The sequence below is a fragment of the Rhinoraja longicauda genome, chromosome 9 (genome assembly GCF_053455715.1).
Source record: "Rhinoraja longicauda isolate Sanriku21f chromosome 9, sRhiLon1.1, whole genome shotgun sequence".
NCBI classification, from domain to species: domain Eukaryota; kingdom Metazoa; phylum Chordata; class Chondrichthyes; order Rajiformes; family Arhynchobatidae; genus Rhinoraja; species Rhinoraja longicauda.
This window is the reverse complement of record NC_135961.1, coordinates 60,677,727-60,698,758: the sequence shown is the minus strand read 5'-3', so window position 1 is coordinate 60,698,758 and position 21,032 is coordinate 60,677,727. Positions and strand designations below refer to the sequence as shown.

Below are 21,032 nucleotides of genomic sequence, written 5' to 3'. Positions count from 1 at the left end.
ACTCGATGTCACCTATCCCACAGCCACCAATGGACCATTGTGGGCTCCACTTTTCTTTGTTTATCATTGCTTTCTGCATATCTTTCATTTATTTGTCCTAAGAAGGGTCGGAAGAAGGGTCATGACTGAAACATTGCCTATTCCTCTCCCCTTGGGATGCTGCCTGACCCGCTGATTTCCTCCAGCTTTTTGTATCTATCTGCAAATATGTTTGGAAATATTCTTTTGTCGGGCAAATGACACTGGCTCAAAACCTTGTGCGGAATTCTGATGTTCTTGAGAAACTGTACAAAATCTTGATATGTTAAAAATCAGAATTGTTGTTTTAGGTAAAAAAAATTAAAGGTCCATGATAGGAGCATCAAAAGACGGTCATCATCAATGAATTATGGGTTGAAATGTTATTGGTTTAATCAATGGAGCAGCAAAGATATCACCATCAACTCAAGTAAAACACTATCGGTCTGCACCTCAATACCATGTAGAAAGGAACTGGTGGTCTGAAGAAGGGATTAACCCGAAACATCATCCATCCTTTTTCTCCAGAGATGCTGCCTCTGGCCGGTTGAGTTACTCCAACACTTTGTATTCACGCACCTTAATACGTGCAGGCTAAATGAAAATTGACCTTCCTTTTATTGTTCCTTATCACTTCCTTGTAATGTTGAGCAGGGCGGCTAAGGTCTAAAGTGTCATAGAGCCATAGACTGTAGAAACAGGCCCTTCTGCCCATCACGTCCATACTGGTCCATTGCACTAATCCCATACTAATGCCATTTTTCTGCCCGGCCATATTCTTTCACTCGCTTTCAAATTCAATGCAGCTATTTTTCGGAGAGGTAAATTGGGCCTCGTATCTCCCTAGCTAACCACCAAAACGAGGCAGCAAAAATTCGTCCTGGCTTCTTGTAAATATTTTCAGAAAGGCAAACTGTACACATTGCTCCAAAACGTGGATCCCTGCTTGATGAGAAATGGACTATCCTTGGAAATGCAATGATAACAATTAAGTAATAATTAGCGCGGTTGTCTGCTTTGCACTTTACAATGAGTTTTGCTGAGGTAGGCTGCTGGCATAACTCAGGAAAGGTACCCAAGACTGTTATAACATTTCTTTTAAAAAATAGATACAAAGTGCTGAAGAATCTCAGCGGGTCAGGCAGCATCTCCGGAGAACATGGACAGGTGATATTTTGCATCAGGACCCTTCTTCAGATTTAAGTTTTCGTGCAATGGGAGGGGAGTTCATTGAAACCCCCGTTCACTGTTCCCCTCCACCGCTCTCCTGCACTTCAACCCTGCAATCATCTGCCTATAAATTAACCCTCACTTGTATCAACTCATTAAATGCCAGGCTTTGTCCTGCCCCTCCTCTCTTCCAGCTTTCTCCCTGCCCCTCCCCACTCCTTACAATCAGTCTGAAGAAGGGTCCCAGCCTGAAACGTTACCTGTCCACCGACACAAAATGCTGGAGTAACTCAGCAGGTCAGGCAGCATCTCTGGAGAAAAGGAATAGGTGACGTTTCGGGTTGCGACCCTTCTTCAGACTGAGAGTCAGGGGAGAGGGGAACTAGGGGTATGGAAAGATACAGAACAATTCAGAGCCAGCACTGATGACTAAGGAAAGGTGGAGTCCACAAATGGTTGGCTGTGGAAGAGGTGATAACAAAGGATACAAACAGTGAAACTAGCAGGACGACTAGACTAGGGCAGGGGAGTGATGGAGAGAGAGAGGGAATGCAAGGGTTATTTGAAATCCCTGTCCATGTTCTCCAGTGATGCTGCCTGACCCGCTGAGTTGCTCCATCACTTTGTCCCTCTTTTGTAAACCAGCATCTGCAATTCTCTGTTTCTCTATTATAAAGCTGATGGATTGGATTTTAAAAAAATGCAGGATAATGTACTGTTTATCATGATTGCAGCTTGTGGGTGTGTTCTTGTGAAAACTTTTATCATGGAAAATTTAAATGTTCTCAAAGGCGTTGTTGGTGATGGAGAAAATAACGAAAATGTGTATGTTTCCCCGGTACGTTGCTGTAATTATATTTTTTAATAAAAGTTTACTTAATCTGTCTTCACCTCATATTCTACTTTGATTTCGGACAAGACATGGAATGAATAAACGCAGAAAAGGCCAACATTACAAACACTGTATTCACACCGAGTGTAGATATCAAGGATTTGCCTGGAAACCTGCTGCAGGTTTTTTTTGTGAAACAGTTTTTAATGTGAAGCTACAGACCAGACCTGCAGGTTTGATTCCTGGTTTGTGTGTTGAGATAATTGATTTCGACTGGTGCAGCTGTTGCAATAGTTCCCATCAATAGTGAATAGTGGAAGAGGAAGGTGGACCAAGCGCTCACACAGTTTGTTCAGGATCAGGATTGAGTAACTTCTGATGAAAGAAAATGTAATCATTCCAACTCAAGGATGAGACTGGATTCATATCAGCACATCTGCTTTTCAAATTTACTCATCAGAAAATATCACGATCTCACAACCCAAGGTGAACAAGGAATTCTCCAATCTTAGGTAACCTCTAACAACGCCCCGTTCTCTATTTCCCCCGCATCACCCTTTCTCCCCTCCCCCTCCCCTATGCCCCACCTAGACTCATGCCAATTTCTACCCCCCCCCCCCCTCCACCTACATTCCATCATCTGGCTTCACAATTTGCAACTCTTCAGCCATTTGTCTCGTACTTATTTTTCATCGCTGGCCTTTGTCCAATATCTGTCTATCAAGCCCACCCTCTCACCTGCATTCACCTATTACATGCCACGCTTTGTCCTACTCTCCTCTCTTCTAGCTTTCTCTCCACACCCCCCCCCCCCCCCCCCACACACAATCAGTCTGAAAAAGGGCCCCGACCCAAAACGTCACCTATTCATATTCTCCTGGGATGCTGCCTGACCTGCTGAGTTTCTCAAGCATTTGTGACTTTGTTTTGTAAACCAGCATCTGCAGTTCCTTGTGTAGGAAGGGAACTGCAGATGCTGGTTTACACCAAAGGTAGACACAAAATGCTAGAGAAACTCAGCGGGACAGGCAGCATCTCTGGAGAGAAGGAATGGGTGACGTTTCGGGTCGAGACCCTTCTTCTTCAGTCTGAGGAAGGGTCTCGACCCCAAAACGTCACCAATTCCTTCTCTCCAGAGATGCTGCCCGTCCCGCTGAGTTTAATCCCAGCATTTTGTGTCCATCCCCATATCCTTTTTATCGTGAATGTTTTAGAGTTGTGTGGCTGTGGAAACACACTCCGATGATGCCTCCAAAGGAACTACACTAGTTGGGGTGGGTAGATGGGGGAGGATGGGGTGGAAGGGTCGGCAATGAAGAGAAGCATCTATTGGAAATTGGTGGCAGTGGCAGGGGTGGGATTGAGAAGAATCTTACCTTACTGTGTAAGCAGAAATGCACAGCAAGCAATCCACTATAACCACTGAAATCTCCGTCTTCAGGTACCTCTGATGAAAATGACTCTGTGCTGTATCTGCTTTGCAGCTAGAAAGTCACAACCATATAACCACCGCCACTTACCCCACTTATTTCCCTTTATAACATTCCCTGGATGTGGGGAGGATGTTTCCACAAGTGGGAGAGTCTAGGACTAGAGGTCACAGCCTCAGAATTAAAGGAAATTCTTTTAGGAAGGGCTTGAGGAGAAATTTATTCGGTCAGAGGGTGGTGAATCTGTGGAATTCTTTGCCACAGAAGGTTTGTGGAGGTCAAGTCAGTGGGTATTTTTATGGCAGAGATGGATAGATTCTTGATCAGTGCAGGTGTCAGGGGGTTATGTGGAGAAGGCAGGAGAATGGGGTTAGGAGGGAGAGATAGATCATCTATGATTGAATTGCGGAGTAGACTTGATGGGCCAAATGGCCTAATTCTACGCGTATTCTTTATGATCTTATGACCTTAGGAACACCCCCCTGATCCTCATACCACCCGCCAACACCAGGGGTAATTAGAGCAGCCAATTAACAGTAGCTGTTATCAGGCAACTGAACCACCCTACCACAACCAGAGAGCAGTGCTGAACAGCCATCTACCTCATTGGTGACCCTTGGACTTTCCTAGGTCGGACTCTGCTGGCTTTACCTTACACTGAACGTTATTCCGTTATCGTGTATCTGTACACTGTAAATGGCTTGATTGCAAGCATTTACTGAGCCTTTCTGCTGAGTGGATTGCATGCAACAAAATCTTTTCATTGTACCGCGGGGAGACGTGACCATAAACTGAACTAAATTAACCTAACGTATCAACCTGCACATCTTTGCGACACCCTTACTCCTAATGCCTTTAACAATTCATATAAAACACCAAAATCGCAGTCCTGGTGGATGCAATTCATTCTGAGCAGCCCAGGCAATTTGGGGGGGGTGGGGGGGGGGGGGGGGGGGGGGGGGGGAGGGGTGGGGGGGGGGGGGGGGGGGGGAGGGAGGGGGGGGGGGGGGAGTTCTGAATTTCTTCTATCTTTCTTGTGTTAAAGAAAAGCATCACAATTTCACTCAAAGTGTCCTGTCCTGAATTCTAAGATTCCAAATGTAGTCACTTGATAGAATCAAACAGCACAGAAATAGGCCCCTACTTGCCAATGACAACCAAGAAGTTCCATCTACACTAGTTCTACATGCCCGCATTTGGCCCATTCCCTCTAATCTTTTCCTATCCATGAACTTATCCAAATGTCTTTTAATACTCGGCTTGACTACCTCCTCTGGTATATGTGTTCCACCAGTTCTCCCAGCCCTCCCTTCCCCTCCCCCCTTCCCAGTTCTCCCACTGTCTTCCTGTCTCCACCTATATCCTTTCTTTGTCCCGTCTCCCCCTGACATCAGTCTGAAGAAGGGTTCTCGACCCGAAACATCACCCATTCCTTCTCTCCAGAGATGCCTGCCTGACCCGCTGAGTTAGTCCAGCATTTTGTGATACTTTCGATGTGTTCCACTAACTTTATTTCCACTGGATGACTCCTACAAATTGCTCACACTGGATTAAAACAATAGATCTATCATCTTCTGGTTCATCTCACCCGCTCCAAATAATGGAGAGATATTGGCGAGATTCCTTTCCAAAAATATACTTTATTTGTAATGTATTCGGTAAATAAAATTGGGATTATAAAATTTTCTCATTTATTGTACCAAGCAAGTCAGTACATTCCCTTACAGTGTTTGGACCACGTTTCCTCCCTTAACACGGCATCTGTGAAGTATTTGAGAAGCTCTTACAGAGCCCCCTCAATGTCCCAGTGGATAACGGGGGTGGAGGGAGAAAGATAGATCAACCATGATTGAACGGTGGAGTAGGCTTTTTAGTTTAGATAATACAGCGCGGAGGAAAACAGGCCCTTCGGCCCACCGAGTCCACGCCGACCAGTGAGCCCCCGCCACATTAACACTATCTTACATGCACTAGGGACAATTTACACATACACCAACCCAATTAACCTACAAACCTGTACGTCCTGTACGTTAACTGGAACAGTTAAACGAGAACTTTTGTTCTGTCTTCACTAAGGAAGACACAAACAATCTCCCAGAAATACTAGGGGATCGAGGATCTAGTGGGAGGGAGGAACTGAATGGAATCCACATTAGTCAGGAAATGTTGTTAGGTAAATTGTTGGGACTGGAGGCAGATAAATCCCCAGGGCCTGATGGTCTACATCCCAGACTACTCAAGGAGGTGGCCCTAGAAATCGTGGATGCATTGGTGATCATTTTTCCAATGTCCTCTCGACTCTGGGTCAGTTACTAGAGGGTAGCCAATGTAACTGCACTTTTTAAGAAAGGAGGGGAAGAGAGAAAACGGGGAATTATAGACCAGTTAGCCTTACACCAGTAGTGGGAAGATGCTGGAGTCGATTGTTAAAGATGTAATAGCAGCGTATTTGGAAAGCAATGACAGGATTGATCAAAGTCATCATGGATTTATGAAGGGGAAATCATGCTTGATTTTGGGGATTTTTTGAGGATGTAACAAGTAGAATGGATAAAGGAGAGCCAGTGGATGTGAAGTATCTGGACTTTCAAAAAGCCTTTGACAAGGTCCCACACAAGAGATTAATGTGCAAAATTAGAGCACATGGTATTGGGGGTAGGGTATTGACATGGATAGAGAACTGGTTGGCAGACAGGAAGTAAAGAGTAGGAATTAATGGGTCCTTTTCAGACTGGCAGGCAGTGACTAGTGGGGCGCCGCAAGGCTCGGTGCTGGGACCCCAGTTATTTACAATATATGTTAACAATTTAGACAAGGGAATTAAATGTGACATCTCCAAGTTTGTGGATGACACAAATCTGGGTGGCAGTGTGAGCTGTGAGGAGGGTGCTATGAGGCTGCAGGATGACTTGGATAGGTTGGGTGAGTGGGCAGAAGCATGGCAGATGCAGTTTAATGTGGATAAATGTGAGGTTATCCACTTTGGTGGCAGGAACAGGAAGGTAGATTATTATCTGAATGGTGTCAGATTAGGAAAAGGGGAGGTGCAACGAGACCTGGGTGTGCTTGTACATCAGTCACTGAAAGTAAGCATGCAGGTACAGCAGGCAGTGAAGAAAGCTAATGACATGTTGGCCTTCATTGCGAGAGGATTTGAGTTTAGGAACAAGGAGGTCCTACTGCAGTTATACAGGGCCCTGGTGAGACCGCACCTGGAGCATTGTATGCAACTTTGGTCTCCTAATTTGAGGAAGGACATTATTGATATTGAGGGAGTGCAGAGTAGGTTCACCAGGTTAATTCCCGGGGACTGACGTATGATGAAAGAATGGGTCGACTGGGCTTGTATTCACTGGAATTTAGAAGGATGAGAAGGGATCTTATAGAAACATATAAAATTCTTAAAGATGCTAGATGCAAGAAAAATGTCCCCCATGTTGGGGGAGTCCAGAACCAGGGGTCACATTTTAAGAATAAAGGGTAGGCCATTTAGGACTGAGATGAGGAATAACTTTTTCACCCAGAGAGTTGTGAATCCGTGGAATTCTCTGGCACAGAAGGCAGTGGAGGCCAATTCATTGGATGTTTTCAAGAGAGAGTTAAATTTAGCTTAGGGCTAACGGAATGAAAGGATATGGGGGAAAAAGCAGGAATGGGGGCACTGATTGTAGATGATCAGCCATGATCAAGTTGAATGGTGGTGCTGGCTCGAAGGGCCGAATGGCCTACTCCTGCACCTAATTTTCTATTTTTCTTCTACGTTTCTATGACACCGATGATCTGTCTATCGCACTGAAGTGTGTAGGAAGGAACTGCAGATGCTGGTTCTAACCGAAGATGGACACAAAAAGCTGGAGTAACTCAGCAGGGCAGGCAGCATCTCTGGAGAGAAGGAATGGGTGACGAAACGTCCATCTCCTGAGATGCTGCCTGACCTGCTGAGTTACTCCAGCGTTTTGTGACTAAATACCTTCGAAGGAAACAGGCCATGGTCAGCTATTTGTTGGGTGAAAACGAGAAGCTGGTGCACGATGGAGGGATGGTAAGAGAGAGAGAGGGAGAGAGAGAGAGAGAGAGAGAGAGAGAGAGAGAGAGAGGAGAGAGAGAGAGAGAGAGAGAGAGAGAGAGAGAGAGAGAGAGAGAGAGAGAGAGAGAGAGATGGCCGCCTGTATTTTCTGCGGCGAGGAAGAGTCCGTGTTCCACATGTACATGGAGTGTGTGAGGTTGCTGCCCCTGTATGAGTATCTAAAGGGGTTGCTCCTCAAGTTTTGGCTGCATTTCAGTCCTACGATCCTGGTGTTTGGGCTCGGGGCTGGGAGTGGGGAGGGCCGGTCAGGAGGGTGGGATTTCCCTGTCGGTTTGCTCTTGGGCATGGCCAAGATGGCCATTCGTGGGTCCAGGCAGCGGGCGGTCGATGGTCTTGCCAGAGTGGGCTGCCTCCCCCTCTTCCGGGCCTACGTCCGTGCGCGCGTGTCCCTAGAGAGGGAACACGCGGTGTCCACGGGGACACTGGAGGCCTTCCGTGAACGCTGGTCACCGAGGGGGGGTTGAGAGCATTGTAAATAATGAAGGCAATGTTGTATTATAATGATTACCTGATGTTTTGTAACCTCTGATTGTGGTTTTGATGTGATGTATCATGTGTTTGTGCTGAATAAAGTCATTGGGAAAAAAAAAAAAAAAAAAAAAAAAAGAGAGAGAGAGAGGGAACGCCGGGGCTACCTGAAGTGAGAGAAATCAAAATCATAACTCCAGGCTGTAAGCTGCCCAAGCGAAATATGAGATGCTGTTCCTCCAATTTGCATTTGGCCTCACTCTGACAACGGAGGAGACCGGGGACAGAAAGGTCTGTGGGGGGAATGGGAAGGAGAATTAAAGTGTTTAGCAACCGGGAGATCAGGTAGGGTCCAGACGGACTGAGCGAAACGATCGCCCAGTCTAAGTTTGGTCTCGTCGATGTATAAGAGTCCACATCTTGAACAACTCACTGACGTCTCAGACCTAGTTAAACCCCCTGCAAAGTAGGATACAAAACTGCCAGAAAACCCAGCGTGTGTGATATTCTGTCAACACATCTTACTGACCTCTCTGTCCTGGGCCAACTCCACTGCCAGAGTGAGGCCCCACACAAATTGGAGGAACCCCACCTCATGTTTCGCTTGGCCAGCTTACAGCCCAGCGGTATGACTCACACTTTCTCTAACTTCAAGTAACTCTTGCGTTCCCTCTCTCTCACCCCTCCCCCCTCCATCCTAGTCCTCCGACTAGTTCAAGTGTCCTCCTGATTAAATATTACTGATTGTGTGCCTCGTTGTCACCTTCCCCATTGCTAACAATGAACCATTCTACATTTCGAGCTACATTTTAACTGTGTGTGCACTCTCATGGGGCCCCAGCTATGCCTGCCTCTTTGTTGGGTACGTTGAACAATCTCTGTTCCAGGCGTACACCGGCTCTATCCCCGAACTCTATCTCCGTTACATTAGAGAATAGACAATAGGTGCAGGAGGAGGCCATTCTGCCCTTTGAGCCAGCACCACCATTCAATGTGATCATGGCTGATCATTCTCAATCAGTACCCCGTTCCTGCCTTCTCCCCATACCCCCTGACTCCGCTATCCTTAAGAGCTCTATCTAGCTCTCTCTTGAATGCATTCAGAGAATTGGCCTCCACTGCCCTCTGAGGCAGAGAATTCCACAGATTCACAACTCTGACTGAAAAAGTTTTTCCTCATCTCAGTTCTCATTGATATCTGCTTCGGTGCTACCTCCTGCACCAATTTGACCACCTTCTACATTTCCTTATTCCCATCTGCGTTGATCTCTCGTTTTCACACCTTACACTTCCATATCTCTAGACTCCCCCCTCACCCTCCCACCCCACGCCGCCCTGACTCTCAGCCTGAAGAAGGGTCTCGACCCGAAAGGTCACCCATTGCTTCTCTCCAGAGATGCCGCCTGACCTGCTGAGTTACTCCTGCATTTTGTATCTCTCAATCAGAGGTGAGGAGCGCTTGTTGGAGATTACAGCGTCCCCCCCCCCCCCACCCCCCTCCCTCTCCCCCCTCTCCTCGCTGCGATGTTCCACTTCATGGTAACACGAGTACGTGACAGAGAGAGTGAGTGGCGTTACCAGGTTTTAGGAGACACCTCGATATCTTCCGGCGTTGAGCGACCGCCTTCGCGAAAGGGGGGGTTTAAAACACTTCTGGAGTCTCCTTGCAATAGTTGCAGGAATCCCGCTCCAAAGGGCGTGGGGCACTTGGCAAGGTTAGCGGCAAACCACTCCAAAACCTCTTGCATCACAGACCCAACCTATTTACGAACTTCCTTCCTTGTGCAGCCGAGTGTATTTAAATCTGAGCCGCGGGGGAGAAAGCGAGAGCAGAGAGCGCAGGGGGCCAGAGCGAGAGGAAAGTTTGGTCTCGTCGATGTACAAGAGTCCACATCTTGAGCAACTCACTGAAGACTCAGACCTAGTAAACCCACCCCTGCAAAGGAGGAAACAAAAACGCCAGAACACGGAGAGGAGCAAGGAGTAGCCGTTCAGACTGAAGGGACAGAGAGAGAGACAGAGACAGAGAGACAGAGACAGAGAGAGAGACAGAGAGACAGACAAAGAGAGTGAGACAGAGAGAAGATGCTTGTGGCTTGGGTCGCCCTGTGTGCCTTGGTGTCCACGGCTGTGTCGGAGTCGCAGGAGGAGGGGGAGCCGACCCAGGCTGTGTGCGTGGAGGGTTTCTGCTACACCGTGAGGAGGGAGCGCAGGAAGTTTAACATGGCCAGGGGCGCCTGCAAGAAGGACGGTGGGGAGGCGGCGGCCGTGCGGACCAGTGCGGCTGCCGATGCCTTGTCGCTGCTGATGTTGGGGGCGGCCGGTGCCCACCCGACCCCTCGCTACTGGCTGGGTCTGCAGCTCCATCACAAGACGTGCCAGGACAACAGCAGCCTGCTGAGGGGGTACCGCTGGATGGACGGCGGCGGGGACACACAGTACGCCCCGTGGGCACCGGCTGGTGACTCCCCCTGCGGACCCCACTGTGTGGCGGTGGTCTCCAGCAACCAGACGTGGCTGCAGCGGCCGTGCAACGAGAAGGCGGATGGGGTGGTGTGCGAGTACAGCCACAACGACACCTGCCCCGGCTTGCCCGGCCCTGGGACCCTCTACCACCTGCCCTTCGGCGCCAGTGGCTCCAACATGTCCTCCCTGCCCCCGGGGACAGTGGCCGTCTCACCTGGACACCAGGTGCTCAGGTGCAACGCCAGCGCCCACTGGGTCCCCGCCCAGCCTCCCTGGGACTGCCGGGTGGATAACGGCGGCTGCCAGCACCTCTGCACCCCCGGACCGCCGTCTGTTTGTACCTGCCGCCCCGGATACCTGCCCGAGGGTGGAGGCGGGGGTCGCTGCCGGCCGAGTGACCTCTGCGATGGGGCGATGTGCGAGCACAGCTGCCTGGTGAAGGACGGATCGCCTCTGTGCTCTTGCCAGGACGGCTACCGGCTGGACTCCGACCACAAGGGATGCGTGGACGTGGACGAGTGCTTGCTGGTCCCTTGCCCCCACACCTGCACCAACACCTTGGGCAGCTACAGGTGCACCTGCCCAGGCGGCTACCGGCTGGCCGGAGACGGCAAGTGCGAGGATATCAACGAGTGCTCGCAGGACCCGTGCCAGATGTCCTGCGGCAACACCCAGGGAAGCTTCACCTGCACCTGCCAGTCCGGCTTCCAGCCAGACCCCCTCGACCACACCAAGTGCGTCTTCTACTGCCACTCCAAGCAGTGCCCGGCCCGCTGCTTCGGTGTCGAATGCCACTGCCCGCCCGAGTACATCTTGGACGACAGCACCAACATGTGCCACAGCTTCGCGGGCTGCGGAGACCACTGCCATCACTGCCTCCCCACCCCCGGCGGCGGCGGCGACTCCTCCAAGTGCCAGTGCGAAGACGGCTACCGGCCGTCCGAAGACGGCACCGCATGCGAGGCCGAAGGGTCCGGCGGCCACCAGCCCGAGGTCGACCCCGCCACTACCACCACCGGCGAGCCGGAGCGTCCGGCCAGGGCCGGCTTGTCCTTAGGGGTTGTCCTCGGCAGCCTCTTCGCCATCGCCGTGCTGACTTTGGTCTTCGCCGGGGTGGGGCATCACCTGCTCAAGAAAAGGGGCAGGTGGCAGACGTCCAGCAAGTACAAGGCGGCCAACCTGGAGCAAGACGTGAATCTCAGCCAGGTCACCACCCCGGAGGATCATAAACTGCCGTACACCAACGACAACTGCAACGCGGGCACTTGAGCCAGGTGTGGACACCAGACTGTGCAGACCAACTGGACAGAACGGGAGTAGAGGGGGTGGGGTGGGGGGAGGGGGGTCAGGCGGGTGGGATTGAGGGGTGAATCCATCAATTGGCGTTGCGACCCCGCGGCTGGGAGCAGTAATCGTGTGAGTGCAAATCCCATCTCTCAACTTCACTCGGTTCCCATTGCATCCCAATCCTCAGATTTCCAATCCTCAGCTTCCCAATCCGTAGGTTCCCAATCCTTAGGTTCCCAATCCGTAGCTTCCCAATCCTTAGGTTCCCAATCCTTAGTTTCCCAATCCTTAGGTTCCCAATCCTTAGGTTCCCAATCCTCAGGTTCCCAATCCTTAGTTTCCCAATCCTTAGGTTCCCAATCCTTAGTTTCCCAAACCGTAGCTTCCCAATCCTCAGGTTCCCAATCCTTAGTTTCCCAATCCTTAGGTTCCCAATCCTTAGTTTCCCAATCCACAAGTTCCCAGCCCACAGGACGCTATTTTTGTTTAGCCTGATGCCAACCCTAGAAGTCGTATTCGAGCCTTGTCGATGCCCCTGCGACTCTCAGTTGGATCCATTGATGCCAAACACACTTCCCCACAAAGCTGACTGCTAACGGCCATCGTCTCCATTAGAAGAGGGTGCAAACTGCGAGAAGTGACAGCGCTCTCGCACACCATACATTCGTCTTGGAAATTCCTTAGCTATCTATGATCCGTTAACCCAGGTAGAAACCAATATTTTTTTAGTAAACGATAGGTTGGCTCAGAGGATAAATATGTATATATATATATTTCAACATAAACTGTGACCGAAGAAGGCTAAATTCCAAAGTTCGCCATGACCACATCTATCGATTAGGTGATGTTTATTTAAGCAAATTGTTTCTCTTTAGTTTTTTTTTTAGTTTGGAGACACGGCGCGGAAACAGGCCCTTCAGCCCACCGCGCCGACCAGCGAGTACTATCCCACTAGTACTATCCCACTAAGAACAATTTGCAATCTTTACTGTACTCACTGCAAACCCGTACGTTGAAACTTCGGAGTGTGGGAGGAACCCGGAGCACCCGGGGAAACACCACACGGTTCACGGGGAGAACGTACACAAACTCCGTTACAGACAGCGCCCGTGGTCAGGATCGAACCCGGGTCTCCGGCGCGGTTTAAGGCGGCAACTCTGCCACAATTGTGAAGGACGCGCATTTTGTTTTGGGATCCATGTAGGTTGTGTTGGGGGGGGGGGGGGGGGGGGCGGATGGGGGAATCTGGGATAAACTGATCAGTGCTTTCTGTGATAACGATGTTATTTGTGCACCTGACGCCTAAACTTTGAAAACTGTCATTCTCTGAAGGTTGCTAAACACGTTAAAACTCCCCCTCCCATTCCCACACTGACCTTTCTGCCCTGGGCAGTCCACATTGTCAGAGTGAGGCCCAACGCAAATTGGAGGAACACCACCTCGTATTTCGCTTGGGCAGCTTACTGCCCAGCGGTATGAACATTGACTTCTCTAACTTCCAGTAACCTTTGTCTTCCCTCTCTCTCCCCTTCCCAGTTCTCCGACTAATCTGACTGTCCTCGTTTACATTTTCATCTTTGTTGTTACCTTCTCCGAGCTAAAACACGATCTATTCTACATTTTCATTTGATCCGCGTCCACCTTTATCCCGTTTTCACACCTGACATTTCCTTACCTCTGTCTCTCCCTCTCCCCTGATCCACTCTGAAGAAGGGTCTCGACCCGAAACATCACCCATTCATTCCTTCTCTCCAGAGATGATGCTGCCTGTCCCGCTGGGTTACTCCAGCATTTTGTGTCCACCTAAAGTTTAAAGGAAATCACGCCCGATCACTCCAATATGAATTAGCAACACGTCAATAATTTGTACATCGAGATGTTAACCCAGAGGATACACAATTATTTGGGGCTGGGGGGTTCGAGACGGGGAACTTATTCATTAATATTTATTATATATATTTTTTTGAAATATCTGTATAATCACTTTTTAAACCAGTTTTACATATTTACATGAACTGTGTAAAAAAAAAACACGACTGGGGCGTTCATTATTGCATACATTTTTTAAATAAACATTTGGAATTATTTCTTTAACAAAAAAACAACGCTTCTTTATTTTTTGTGGCAAAGGCAGAATATTGTGAATTGGCCCAAATATTATTGCTGATCTGCGGAAACTAAATGGTTGAAGGTTGACATACTTGTCAGCCACATTGTTTCTGGAATGAATTGGTGTTGGTTTATTAGGCAATCCCAGTGAGTCCCATGAAGTGTGTTGATGTCGAAGGTAGACACAAAATGCTGGGGTAAAAACTCAGCAGGTCAGGCAGCATCTCTGGAGAAAAGGAATAGGCGACGTTTCGCGATCGGAAACCTTCTTCAGACCGAAAGATAGAGAAGGCCAGAGTAAACCAGGGCCGGCAACAGATGACCTCAGGAAGGGTGGAGTCCATAATGGGCCATTGTTTGCAGGCGATGATGTGCTAACGACTGGGATAGAAGGATACAGTGGAACTCGCAGGATGACGAGGGGTGGGAGAGAGGGGAGGGAGGGAGGGAGGGAGGGAGGGAGGGAATGCAAGGGTTACTTGAAGTTAGCGAAACCAACGTTCACACCACTGGCTTGTAAGCTGCCTAAACAAACAGTGAAGGAAAGAACGTTTACACCGAAGATAGACACAAAATGCTGGAGTACCTCAGCGGGACAGGCAGCATCTCTGGATAGAAGGAATGGGTGACGTTGTGGATCGAGACCCTTCTTCAGACTGAGAATCAGGGGGAGAGGGAAACTAGAGGTATGAAGTTCGGAACAAATCAGAGCCAGCACTCATGACCAAGGAAAGATGGAGCCCACAATGGTCTATTGTTGGCTGTGGAAGAGGTGATAATGAAGGGATATATGGATGCAAACAGTGAGATGACTGGGGTGGGGGAAGGGCAGAGAGAGAGAGAGGTAATGCAAGGGTTATTTGAAATTAGAGAAAACAATATTCATACAAAAATAATTTTACAAAAAAACAATGATATTGTTTGTGACAGCAAATGGCAGGTTTCTGCTGCCTGTCCCGCTGTTTCTCCTGCATTGTGTGTCTATCTTCAAGCGAAAAGTGAGGTGCTGTGCCTCCAATCTGCATGCGGCTTCACTCTGACAATGGAGGAGGGCCAGGACAGATGGACACAAAATGCTGGAGTAACTCAGTGGGTTGGGTGGCATCTCTGGAGAGAAGGAATAGTTGACGTTTTCGGATAGACACAAAATGCTGGAGTAGCTCAGCGGGTCAGGCATCTTCAGCAACCTCATGAAGTGCCTGGTGTCACACAAACGTAGCCGATAGAAAGCCGGAGGGATTAAAATAACAGGAAACCAAAACTAAAACAAAATATGTTTTGGGTAAAGTGATGTTAAACTGGAATTTTAAATAAAACCCAAGGATCGTGCAAAGGAATGAAGACATTGAACTACTGCTGCAAGTAAGGTTAAAATTTAATAAAACAAAGAACTGCAGGTGCTTTTTATTACACAAAACGACACAAAGTGCTGGATTAACTCAGCGAGTCGGGCAGCATCTCGGGGGAACGTGGGTAGGTGATGTGTTGGGTCGGGACCCTTCTTCAGACTACTACAATCAGATTGAAGAAGGGTCTCCACTCGAAACGTCACTTATCCATGTTCTCCAGAGATGTTGCCCGACCTGCTCAGTTAGCCCAGCGCTTTCTGTGTCCTTTTGAAGGCTAAAATAAGCATTGGCCTTTACTTAGCTCCTGGCCTGACGTCAAGTGCTTGTGAGTTGATGAAACACATTTGAAATGCTATCCTGGGACTGGTATAAATAATACCGTCACATCTCATAAGGTCATAAGGAATAGAGGCAGAATTAGGCCATTCGGCCCATCAAGTCTACTCCTCCATTCAATCATGGCTGATCAATCTCTTCCTCCTAACCCCATTCTCCTGCCTTCTCCCCATAACCTGTGACACCTGTACTAATCAAGAATCTATCTATCTCTGCCTTAGAAATATCCACTGACTTGGCCTCCACAACCTTCTGTGGCAAAGAATTCCACAGATTCATTACCCTGTGACTAAAGAAGTGTTGGAGCATTTTAATGGGTCAAGCAGCACCTCTGGAGTACATGGAGAGGTGGCTTTTTTGGGTCAGGTCCCTCCGACTGATTGTAGTAGGGGGGGGGGGGGGGGGAGAATATTGGAGGTGAAGATTGGACAAAGCTTTTTGTCATCTCATCTCTGGCCTTTGTCCAACCATCGAGCACTCAAATTCCCCTCACCTGTGTCCACTTATCGCTTGCCAGGCCTTGTGCCACCTCCATTTCTCTTCCAGCTACGACAATCAGTCTGAACAAGGGTCCCAATCTGAAACGCAGCCAGTCCATGTTCTCCAGAGATGCCGCCTGACCCGTTGAGTTACCCCAATGCTCTGTATCTCAGCAGCAGCTGCAGTTCCTTGTGGTTACCTTCAATTTCACTGCTGACAACTGGCCATTGTTTATATCATAGTGAGGTTGAACTTGCGAATCTCAACCTTGGCAGTCGCGTGTTTTTGGCTGCAGCTCGACGCAGGACACACATGCTTCTGAGTCAGAAGATACTTGTGCCAAGAGCTACCCTGGAGGTTTGTGTTCTTATTCGAGCATTAAACAGCATAACATAGGAATAGGCCCTTTGGCCTACAGCTTCTGATGGCATGATGAACTAATCTCCTCTGCCTGCATGCGGTCCATTCCCCTCCATTGCCTGAATATCCACGTGCCTATCTAAAAGCCTCATAAATGCCGCTATCATATCTACCTCCACCACCCTCCCTGGCAGCCCGTTCCAGGCACCCAACACACTTGGTGTGAAAGAATTGCCCTGCACATCTCCTTTCAACTGCTCCTCTCACCTAACAACTGCGCCCTAGCATATTCTAGGCTATCCCACACTGTTTGGAGGAAGTGCTACATTGCCACAGACGGCTGTGGAGGCCAAGTCAATGGATATCTGTACGGTGGAGATGAACAGATTCTCGATTAGTACGGGTGTCAGGAGTTATGGGGCGAAGGCAGGAGAATGGGGTTATGAGGGAAAGGTAGATCAGCCATGATGGAATGGTGGAGTAGACTTGATGGGCCGAATGGTCTTAATAATAATAATAATAATAATGCATTACATTTATATAGCGCTTTTCTAAACACTCAAAGACGCTTTACAGGGTTTACTAAAACATAGAAAATAAAATAAATAGATAAATAAGTAAAATAAGTCTTATTCTGCTCCTGGAACTTATGAACTTATCATTGGAGGTGCCTTGCTTTAGGCAGGATATTTTAAACCCTGTCTGCTCCTGCAGATGAATGAACAATATCCCAGGGCTTTATATCCCAACTTTAAAATTCAAAAGAAAACCATGAAAATATAGAAGACAGACATAAAATGCTTGGGTAACTGAGCGGGTCAGGCAGCATCTCTGGAGAAAAGGAATAGGTGACGTTACGGGTCGAGATCCTTCTTCAGATCTGAAACGTCACAATAGGCAACAGACAATAGACAATAGGTGCAGGAGTAGGCCATTCAGCCCTTCGAACCAGCACCGCCATTCAATGCGATCATGGCTGATCACTCTCAATCAGTACCCCGTTCCTGCCTTCTCCCCATACCCCCTCACTCCGCTATCCTTAAGAGCTCTATCCAGCTCTCTCTTGAAAGCATCCAACGAACTGGCCTCCACTGCCTTCTGAGGCAGAGAATTCTACACCTTCACCACTCTCGGACTGAAAAAGTTCTTCCTCATCTCCGTTCTAAATGGCCTACCCCTTATTCTTAAACTGTGGCCCCTTGTTCTGGACTCCCCCAACATTGGGAACATGTTTCCTGTCTCTAATGTGTCCAATCCCCTAATTATCTTATATGTTTCAATAATCACCTATTCATTTTTCCCCAACAATGCTGCCAGTCCCGCTGAGTTACTCCAGCATTTAGTGTCTATCTTCAGTGTAAACCAGCATCTGCAGTCCCTTCCTGCACTTGAAAATATGGAGCCTGTAAAGAGTGCAGCTTGATCATACAATTTAATGTTTTCAGTTGTGAGTTAGGGGGTATGGGGAGAAGGCAGGAACGGGGTACTGATTGAGAGTGATCAGCCATGATCGCATTGAATGGCGGTGCTGGCTCGAAGGGCTGAATGGCCTACTCCTGCACCTATTGTCTATTGTCTATTGTCTATTGAAAAGAGCCTTTTTCTTTCTGACACTTGCCTTCTAAGTCCATTTTGCTTGTAAGTAAAATGCTCATCCTCACCCTCAACGATAAGCAAGATTGAAGATTCAATTTAATTGTCACATGTCCCATGAGTGAAATTTGAGTTACCATGCAGCCATACTAAGTAAAAAGCAACAAGAAACACAGCCACATAAAATAAAATTTAATATAAACATCCACCACAGCTGAATCCACATTCCTCACTGTGAAGGATGATGGAAGCATGTCACGGCATAGTCATAACTAAATATTTTTACAAAGTTAAACGCTTTAAACAATCAGTGCTCATGCATGGGTGGTGTCCACAAACAGTTTAGTGTCGTTTAGATTAGTGATACAGTGCAGAAACCTGCTATTTGCTAATACGAACAATATCATTGTTTTTTTGTAAAATTGTTTTTGTATGAATATTGATTTCTCTAATTTCAAATAACCCTTGCATTACCTCTCTCTCTTTGCCCTTCCCCTACCCCAGTCATCCCACTGTTTGCATCCATATATCCCTTCATTATCACCTCTTCCACAGCCAACAATAGACCATTGTGGGCTCCATCTTTCCTTGGTCATGAGTGCTGGCTCTGATTTGTTCTGAACTTCATACCTCTAGCTTCCCTCTCCCCTGACATTCAGTCTGAAGAAGGGTCTTGACCCGAAACGTCACCTGTTCCTTCTAACCTGAGATGCTGTCTGTCCCGCTGAGTTACTCCAGCATTTTGTGTCTATCTTTGGTGTAAACCAGCATCTGCAGCCCCTTCAGACACAGAAACAGGTCATTTGGCCCATCGAGTCCAATGCTGACCAGCGATCCCCGTACACTAGCATAACCTTACAGAATAGGTATAACTTACAATTTTTATCGAAGCCAATCAACCTACAAACCTCTACGTCTTTGGAATGTGGGAGAGGAGGAAACCGGAGAACCCATGGAAAACCCAAGCAGTCACGGGGAGAACGTACAAGCTCCGTACAAACAACACCGGTTGTCAGGATCGAACCGGGGTCTCTGGCGTTACAAGGCAGCAACTCTACCGCTGTGCCACTGTGCCTCCCCATACTCATGTGCTTGGAAAAACTCCAACAAACACAAATCTGCAACAATACTGAAAATAGGAACTAACTATTGAGAGTGATTTCAACAGTCAATTAGTTTCGCCCATAGGATCCATGTACCTGATCAGACATAAGTCAAAATTAAGCTGTCATCAAGTTTTTGGCAAGAGGCTCTGAAGATTTTCGTAATCCAAAGAAAAGAAACCCCATCTGTGGTAGGGGTCTGCACCCCTCCCCATATCTGTCCCGACCCCAACCCATCCATCTAGTCAATGAGCATAATCCTTTACTCATGGGATCGGACTCTATTGGGATGTCCCCCCCCATCCGGACCAAACTCAGATCCTGGGGGGACAGGGCTTTCTCCATCGCTGCTCCCATCCTATGGAACTCACTACCCCAAACCGTCAGAGACTCCTCCTCACTCACCACATTCAAAACATCACTGAAGTCTCACCTCTTCAGCACTGCCTTCAACCACTGAAGGTCACCTCATCTTCTGTCTCCTTTCTCTGTTCGTTTACTTATTTATCTATTTATTCACTTCTCTATGTTCTAGAAATCCCTGTAAAGCGTCTTTGAGTGTTTGAAAAGCGCTATATAAATGTAATGCATTATTATTATTATTATTATTATTATTATTCTTATCTATCTATCAGTGGAAATCTTTTTCCTCACACCTTATGCACCCCAATCCTACACTGTTGTTCTGTATTGAATCATCCTGGCCTTGCAGCCTGTTCGATAGTGTACCAGGAACCTACAGGGCTAAATACACACAAAGCTCTACAGCATTTACTGATAGCAATAATGTCATAAGGTCATGTGTTTATTTTCGTATTGTATCAGTGGGTAAACCATATGTATCTACATCTACATACGTGCCAAATTTCTTATCCGATAGAAACTGCCCTGATATTACCTGGAAAAGATCAAATATAAACTGTAAATTACATTTGTGAATTATTGACCTTGTAAGTTTATTAGTGATAGGAGCAGAATTAAGCCATAGAAACATAGAAACATAGAAAATAGGTGCAGGAGTAGGCCATTCGGCCCTTCGAGCCTGCACCGCCATTCAATATGATCACGGCTGATCATCCAACTCAGTATCCCGTACCTGCCTTCTCTCCATACCCTCTGATCCCTTTAGCCACAAGGGCCACACCTAACTGCCTCTTAAATATAGCCAATGAACTGGCCTCAACTACCTTCTGTGGCAGAGAATTCCACAGATTCACCACTCTCTGTGTGAAAATTCAGCCCATCAAGTTTACTCCGCCATTCAATCATGGCTGATCTATCTCCCTCCTAACCCCATTCTCCTGCCTTCTCCCCATAACCCCTGACACCCATACTAATTAAGAATCTATCTATCTCTGCCTTAAAAATATCCATTGACTTGACCTCCACAGCCTTCTGTGGCAAAGAATTCCACAGATTCACCACCCTCTCACTAAACAATCTACCTATTGTGTTCAGTTCTGGGCGCCATGTTATAGGAACGATGTCAAGTTGGAAAGAGCGCAGAGAAGATTGACAAGGATGTGGCCAGGACTCGAGGGTCTGAGCTATAGGGAGAGGTTGTGCAGGTTGGGACTCTATTCCCTGGAGCGCAGGTGGACGAGGGATTATCTTATAGAGGTGTATAAAAAATTATGAGAGGAATAGATCAGGTGGACACACTGAGTTTCTTGTGCAGTTGAGGGGAATTGAGAACCAGAGGACACAGGTTTAAGGTGAAAGGGGAAAGATTTTCTAGGAATCTGAGGGGTAACCTTTTTTACACAAAGGGTGGTGGGTGTATAAAACAAGCTGCCAGAGGAGGTAGTTGAGGCAGGGCCTATTGCAACGTTTAAGAAGCAGTTAGACAGATACATGGATAGGACAGGTTTAAAGGGGTATGGGGCAAATGCAGGCAAGTGGGACTAATGTAGATGGAACATGTTGGTCGGTGTGGGCACATTG

The 21,032-nt window shown here is 47.8% G+C and overlaps 1 protein-coding gene across 1 annotated transcript; it reads left to right on the top strand.

The window, feature by feature from the left end:
* The first annotated feature begins 9,710 nt into the window (after positions 1-9,710).
* Positions 9,711-12,969, top strand: thbd (thrombomodulin). The gene has a single exon (XM_078405606.1). It carries the CDS (start codon positions 10,091-10,093, stop codon positions 11,738-11,740), a length of 1,650 nt encoding a protein of 549 aa, XP_078261732.1. The 5' UTR covers positions 9,711-10,090; the 3' UTR covers positions 11,741-12,969.
* Positions 12,970-21,032: the final 8,063 nt, after the last annotated feature.